The following is a 7622-nucleotide window of genomic DNA, read 5'->3' on the forward strand; positions in this document are numbered from 1 at the left end:
ATCAGGCTCTGCACTGACAGCATGGAGCCTGCTTTGGGGTTCTCTCTCTCTCCCTCTCTCTGCCTCTTCCCCACTCAAGAACACACAGACCCGCGCTCTCTCTCTCTCTCTCAAAATAAATAAATAAACTTAAAAAAAATCCAGGTCAAATACAAAAACTATAAAGTAAATGCAGCGAGAAGGAAACAGTATTAGCATTCTCTAACTATACGCTGGTCCTTGTCAAGCTTCTGGGCCTGAGAGCTGCTAGTTCTCTGCTATGGAGGCAATTAGCCCCCATCCAGGTATGTCAGAGGCTAGCTTCAAGGAGGCTCTCTTGGTGCTTACTGCATACAATCACGCAGCGCTTGGACTGTCCTTCCTTCCGCCTCGAACTCATCACGTCTAACACTGATGGGACGTATTCCACATTTGGGAAATACCACGCTGGTCCCCACCCCTCAAAAAATAAAAACAACACTCCCCACAACACAAACCCTGCAAGAGAGAACGAGGTCCACGTCTGCAGATTAGGAATCCAATCTGAGTCTGCAGAGCGAAGCGCCTCGTCTCGGATCGCACGGGTGGTATGCAGGGAAGCCAGATCTCGACCCAGAACCGCCGGGTTCTAAAAACGTTTCCACTCAGCCAAGATGTTGAAGTAAGAGGGACACACACGTGGGGTCCTTGGTATGGAGCACTCTAGGAGTGTCTGAAAGGGTTTCGGGGTTGGAAACCCCTGAGGAGGCAGAGATACGTGATTCAGAATGTCCCCAGTGATGGACCAGAGACCAGAACTGGTCTCCAGAAACCAACAAAGCTTGATATCCACAAACAGGAAAGGAGGACTCACGTCAGCGTGGCTCTTTGCACTTGGCTTCCTGCCATCGCCACGGATCTCTGATCCCAAGACTTCAGGCTTGCTCACAGAGGGCCCCTTATGTCAGAGGCTCGTCATAGGAAGACACGCCTGTCTGTGTCCAAAAAAAAAATATGTCTACTATCCCTTTTATCGTTCATTCTCCTCTGGCTGGGTTAGGCACAGGTTCAGCTAGCAACACCTTCCAGAGATCGTCTCCGGACACATGTCTGAAATCTTCACTCCTTTTGATGGCTGAGTACTATTCCACTTATACATGGATCTCATTTTGTTTCTCCATCCGCCTGTTGGTGGGTGCCTGGGTTGTTCCCACCTTTTGACTATTCATTCTCTGCCTCACTGCAATGAGATAAACCTTTTTCCATGTTTGGCTTTGAGAGCGAGTGAGTCTCTCCTAAGAGGACTTCCTCTTGCCTCCATAAGCAATGAGGCCTCTAAGCAAGTGTCCTGCTCAAGACAGGGGTGAGATCAGAGGAGATGTGCCGGGGGCCTGGGGCCGAATGATAAACCCCACGTGGCCTGAAGGTGTGTCCAACCACCATCTACCAAGTTCCATCTCCTTCCTGCTAACAGAGCACAGGAGGCCACTGAAGCGATTAGGCCCATGTTTCTAACACATCTCCTTTTTTTTTTTTTTTTTACCCTGTGTGGACCACCAGTTTTGTGTCTCAGCAGTGAAAAGGGGGGAACTACCAGATCTTTTTTTTTTATTTTTTATTTTTTTTAACGTTTATTTATTTTTGAGACAGAGAGAGACAGAGCATGAACAGGGGAGGGTCAGAGAGAGGGAGACACAGAACCTGAAACAGGCTCCAGGCTCTGAGCTGTCAGCACAGACCCCAACGTGGGGTTCGAACTTGCAGACTGTGAGATCATGACCTGAGCTGAAGACACGTAGCCTGCTGAGCCACCCAGGTGCCCCTAGAGCGGAATATTTTAAATGCAAAGGTAGGGGGCGCCTGGCTGACTCAGTCGAAGGGGGCGAGACTAATGATCTCAGGGTTGGAAGTTCAAAAGCCACATTGGGTGCAGAGCGTACCTTTAAAAAGTAAAACATAAAGAGGGGTGCCTGGGTGGGTCAGTCAGTTAAGCGTCTGACTTTGGCTCAGGTCATGATCTCACGGTTCATGAGTTTGAGCCCCATGTGGGGCTCTGTCCTGACAACTCAGAGCCTGGAGCCTGCTTTGGATTCTGTGTCTCTGTCTCTCTCTGCCCCTTTCTCGCTTGCTCTCTTTCTCTCTCTCTCAAAAATAAACACTAAAGGGGCACCTGGGTGGCTCAGTCAGTTGAGCGTCCAACTTCGGCTCAGGTCACATCTCACGGCTCATTGAGTTCAAGCCCCTCGTCGGGCTCTGTGCTGACAGTTCAGAGCCTGGAGCCTGCTTCAGATTCTGTCTCCCTCTCTCTTTGTCCTTCCCCCACTTGCCCTCTGTCTCTTTCTCTCAAATATAAATAAACATTTAAAAAAATAAACACTAAAATTTTTTTTTAACGTTTATTTTTGAGACAGAGAGAGACAGAGCATGAATGGGGGAGGGTCAGAGAGAGGGAGACACAGAATCTGAAACAGGCAACAGGCTCCAGGCTCTGAGCTGTCAGCACAGAACCCGACGCGGGGCTCGAACTCACGGACTGCGAGATCATGACCTGAGCCGAAGTCGGATGCTTCACCGACCGAGCCACCCAGGCGCCCCGAAACTACCAGATCTTTATGCTAAAACTGTCTCCCTCCCTCCATAGTTCTCTGATCCCAAGACGTCAGGCGGCCCCACAGAGCGATCCTTACATCACCTCCTTACCTCCCTCAAAGGTGTTTGGGACCGAGCGTCTTGAGGAGTGCAGGAGGGGGCTGAGGGACACAGGGCTGGGACTGCAAAGGCTCTGAATTTTCACAGGCCCTGAAATGTCCCGTGAGGCAAGACAGAGCACACGCTGACTTCTCTGTCCTAATCGCAATCCCCTTGTGAGCTGTCCCATGCCATCTAGAATTTATTTTTTCAGACTCCCACTTTGTCTGGCATTGGTGAGAATTTTCTTTTCAATACCGTAAACACACCCATTATGTTCTACTTTTTATTACGTTAAATATATGTAAATAATATTGATCCTCTTAACTCTCTGTAAGTACACAGTTCGGTGGCATTTCAGTGCATTCACAACGATATGCAACCTTCACCCAAAACGTTTCTGTCATCCCCGACATAAACTCTGTACTCGTTGATCAATACTCCTTTCTGCTTCCTCCCCAGCCCCCTGATAACCATGCATTTGCCCATTCTAGCTAGGTACTTTGTGTCAGTGGAATCACACAGTAATTGTTCTTGGGTGTTGGGCTAATTTCACACAGCAAAGTGTCATCCAAGTCCACTCATGATGTAGCATCTATCAGCATTTCATTGCTTTTAATGTTTATTTACTTTTGAGAGAGAGAGACCGAGTGAGAGCAGGGGAGGAGCAGAGAGAGAGAGGGAGACACAGAAACAGAAGCAGCTCCAGGCTCTGAGCTGTCAGCACAGAGCCCGCCGTGGGGCTCGAACCCACGAACTGCGAGAGCATGACCTGAGAGGAAGTCAGATGCTTAACCGACTGAACCACCCAAGCGCCCCAGCATTTCATTCCTTTCAAACGGCAGAAGAGTATTCCACTGTCTGTACAGACCACATACCTTTCCTTTATCCACTTATCCTTCACTGGATGCTTGGGTCTTTTCATGTTTTGGCTATTTATCACTTTTTCTTTTTCTTTTTTTTTCAAAACATGGAATGTAGTATTTTTGATTTCCCCAATTTTAGCACAAAGGCCTGGTAACTTTCCCCTTTTCATGACTAAGACACAAAACTGGTTCACACAGGGAAAGAAAGAAAGAAAGAAAGAAAGAAAGAAAGAAAGAAAGAAAGAAAGAAAGAAAGAAAGAAAGAAGAAAGAAGGAAAGAAAGAAAGAAAGAAAGAAAGAAAGAAAGAAAGAAAGAAAGAAAGTCTAAGTCAACGGATTTTTTTTTTTAAGTTTTTATTTTTGAGAGAGACAGAGTGCAAGCGGGGGAGGGGCAGAGAGAGAGGGAGTCACGGAATCCGAAGCGGGCTCCAGGCTCTGAGCTGTCAGCACAGAGCCCGACGTGGGGTTTCGACTCATGGACCAGGAGATCATGACTGCAGCCAAAGTTGGACGCTTAATGGACTGAGCCACCCAGGTGCCCCTGGCATAGAGCAGCCTTCAGCATGGGGTGGGGAGGGGTTCTTCCGGTACAGGTGAGGCTGTCTGCAGACTGTCAGGCCCACTCAGGGTCTCAGACAAGATCAGAGGTGGCCCAGGGTCACATTCAAGTCCCATGCTTCCTGATCTTTTTCAGGGTTACTGCCTTCTACATCCAGGGTGAATTGGCGGGGGCCGGTGGGGGGGATGTTCAGGAACTGTAACACCAGCTTGACAGAAATGCAAGAACCTGTCCATGATAGAGGCTGAGAATCCAGGGGTCTGTGGACGTTTGTGAAGCCAGGAGAGCCCCTGGAGTGGCAGGTGGCATCTAAAGAGGAGACCTTCTGTGGGAAATGGGGCAGGAGCTGAGGGCGGAGTGGAAGCCTGGGTCCAGCATGGGGAAATGAGAACCCTCCCAGATGCGTGACCACCAGGGTCTGGTCTCAGTGGCAGCACCCTCCCCCCACCCCGGGGAGGTCCCCTTGAGACAGGGCTCAGGTCTCACAGACAGATGGTTCTCTTGCAGGACTGTGCACTGGCCAAGGAATCAGGGGGACTGACGGTGAGTGTTCCTTCAGTTAAACCCTCCCTCTCCTTCGCTCCAAATTCCCCACATCCCTTCTCTTTCCTTCAAGGGGTTTCCTGACAGCAGGCGAGGGCACCAAATCCTGTCCCCAATCTGCTTCCTTCCAGAGCCCCTTCCCAAGCCCACCCTCAGGGCCTGGCCCAGCTGGGTGGTGCCTCCCAGAAGCAGTGTAAGGCTGCAATGCCAGACCCCGACCAAGGATGTCGACTTTGTTCTCAAAAAGGGTAATGTTGTTTTGGACGTTTCACGATCACTGGCTTCCAAGAAGGGCCTGGCTGAATTTCACCTCACTGACCTAAGAACCAGCCACGCTGGAGACTACACCTGTGAGTGCTACAGACCAGGGGCCCCGGACATAAGATCACCGCCCAGTGAGGTCATCCTGCTGCTGGTGACAGGTGAGGAGCAGGATGGGCCTGGGGGAGGGACCAGAGGACGGGACAGAGAAAGTGGAGAAACACAGTGACTTGGTCGGCCTCATCCAGGGCTCGTGGGGGCGGGGGGACCTCCTTCCCACAGAGTCGAAAGAGGGTGACACCAGGGATCTGTGTCCCACACTCAGAAGGAACCCCCCGTGGGAGAACAAGGGTGAGTGGGGGACCCCAGGCTTCTCCCCGTGACCTCGGAGCCCCCCTTCTCTTACAGGAGGTCTCCCTAAACCTTCCCTGCAAGCCCACCAAAGGGGTGTGGTAACCGCAGGAGACGATGTGACCCTGCAGTGCCAGAGGCCAGACAATATTTTCAGGCCCATGAGGTTCGCTCTGCTGAAGGCGGGAGTGGCAGAGCCCATCCGGCTCCGGACCCCAGTCGGCAAGGAGGTGGACTTCTCCCTGCAGACCGTGACAGTCGGTGACGCCGGGAACTACAGCTGTGTCTACTTCCAGACCGGGACTCCTTTCTGGGCCTCACAGCCTAGCGATGGTCTTGAGATCCGGGTGAGAGGTGAGGTTTTGCACGACTTTTCAGAAGTTGGAGAAATTCAATTCATTTCTTCATCAGCTTGTTTTTATTTTGGCTGTTTTGCTTGCTTTCCCGGTTGGGTGGACCCATCACTGACTTACAACACTATCCGTTTAAGGTGAACGACGTGCTCTTTTTTCTACCTGGAGAGCGTTGCTTCTGTTCCTTTCTGATTCTTCTTTGTCTTCTGATTTTGCCGTCATCTCCTCCTCGCACCTGCCCTTTCCTAACCTCTAGTCTTTGGCCTTTGTTGTTCTGTATTCCTGGAGAATTGCTCAAGTTGTTCTTGCCAACGATCCATCCCGCCAACCGTCAGCGTCCCTTCCCCTACGCTTTGCGTCTCTTAGACTTGTGGGTCGTCCTGGTGATGGCAGCCTCATGGCTTGCGGTCTCGTTCTTAGTGCGCGGTGCTGTCCCGGCCGCCGGGTTCTGGGTCACCCGTGGAGGATCTTCCACAACCATCTTGTGTGTCTGGCCAGAACGTTGCTTCCTTGGATGCCACACCCCGTGCTTCCGTGGCACCGTAGACGTGTGCATGTGAGCCGTGGTGGCCCAACACCCTCTGGTTGGAAAGCAGGGACCATGCAGCCAGCACACACAGGTGCAGAGAGCACCCTGGGTTCCGCGACGTCACCACGGGTTCCTCCCACGGACTCTGTCTCCGGGAAACGTTGTGGCTGGTGGGCTCACACATGAACTCTGCACCCACGGCCTGTGTGACATGGAAGCTTCACTCGCAGGTCCTCTTAGGAGCCAGGGCCAACCCCGAGCCCAGGTCCTGGTTAGGAGCCAGGGCCAATGCCCAGCCCAGGTCCTGGTTAGCAGCCAGGGCCAACCCTGAGCCCAGGTCCTCGTTAGCAGCCAGGGCCAACCCTTAGCCCAGGTCCTCGTTAGCAGCCAGGGCCAACGCCAGCCCAGGTCCTCATTAGCAGCCAGGGCCAACCCTTAGCCCAGGTCCTTGTTAGCAGCCAGGGCCAACGCCAGCCCAGGTCCTCGTTAGGAGCCCAGGTCCTCATTAGGAGCCAGGGCCAATGCCAGGGCCAACGCCAGCCCAGGTCCTCATTAGGAGCCCAGGCCAACACTGAGCCCTAGCTCTTCTTGGGTGCGGTGGGAATGAAATGCACAGTGCTCTCGGTGCTTAGCTACTGAGCTTGAATTTTCTTGAGCTCACGGCCGCCTGAAGTCTTTGCCGTGAGGAGGGGGTGCACAGGCAACCACGGAATCATTTCCACACTCGGGGCAGCAACTTTGGGTTTTGGTCTTGCTCCTAAGCCCGATTCCTAATATCAGGAGGGAGAAGGGAAAAGGGACACGTGGGAGGGTCAAATGATAGGAAGAGCCAATAAGTGAAGGAAGAGAGACCGAGCAGAGAGAAAACAAAGGACAGAAGACCAAGGAAGACCCACTAGAACCCTCACGAAATCCCACGTTGGGTTTTCAGTGATTACAACTTCAGGGCGGCCACAGCTGACCACTGGCCAGGGCACACAAGTGGGTGCAGGAGCGTCCCGCTGGGCAGATCCATGTGGGAAGGATGGGCGCTCCTCTACTGGCTGGTGCTGACGCTCTCCTCTCTCCCAGTCCCCCCAGGTGCCATATCGAGGGACTACACCACGGGCAACCTCATCCGCCTGGGTCTGGCTTCCCTAGTTGTGGTTATTATGGGCGCTGTCCTGCTGGAAGCCTGGTGCAGCCAGAAGGAGTCTCCACGTGGATCCACGTAGAACAGCTGAGCTGTTCTTGTTTTGTTCATGGGCTGGTATAGTGACGCGGGGTTCTCTGAACACCAAACTCCACCATGGGGACATGCTGTGTTTCTCACCATGGGCACAATTGGCACTTTGGGTGGGACTGTCCTGTTCCTTATGGGAACATTCAGCACCATTTCTTTTTCTCATTAAAGAGCGGCTGAAGCCCCAGTCATTGTGGGACAAGATAATGAGTGCTATCAGGACCTTTCCCAACATTCCTAGAGACGGGGAATGGGAGGTGGGGTGGTGTTCCCCTGGTGGGGAACCCTGTGT

The 7622-nt window shown here is 52.4% G+C and overlaps 1 protein-coding gene across 1 annotated transcript; it reads left to right on the forward strand.

Annotated features, from left to right (window-relative positions):
- Positions 1–259: 259 nt before the first annotated feature.
- On the forward strand, positions 260–7362 carry LOC109259278 (T cell-interacting, activating receptor on myeloid cells 1). Its single transcript, XM_053906466.1, has 5 exons — positions 260–284; positions 4579–4614; positions 4746–5036; positions 5284–5580; positions 7180–7362. The coding sequence occupies exons 1-5, from the start codon at positions 260–262 to the stop codon at positions 7320–7322; spliced, it is 792 nt and encodes a 263-aa protein (XP_053762441.1). The 3' UTR covers positions 7323–7362.
- The last annotated feature ends 260 nt before the right edge of the window (positions 7363–7622 follow it).

This window comes from Panthera pardus, unplaced genomic scaffold (assembly GCF_024362965.1).
Source record: "Panthera pardus isolate Hobbes unplaced genomic scaffold, ASM2436296v1 HiC_scaffold_18, whole genome shotgun sequence".
NCBI lineage: Eukaryota > Metazoa > Chordata > Mammalia > Carnivora > Felidae > Panthera > Panthera pardus.

Excerpts from the sequence above, each read along its gene's own strand:
- LOC109259278 (XM_053906466.1), top strand. The coding sequence starts at position 260 with ATGGAGGCAATTAGCCCCCATCCAG. Across the intron at positions 5,037-5,283 it reads CATCCTGCTGCTGGTGACAG|GAGGTCTCCCTAAACCTTCC; the intron begins GTGAGGAGCAGG and ends CTTCTCTTACAG. Across the intron at positions 5,581-7,179 it reads TCTTGAGATCCGGGTGAGAG|TCCCCCCAGGTGCCATATCG; the intron begins GTGAGGTTTTGC and ends CCTCTCTCCCAG.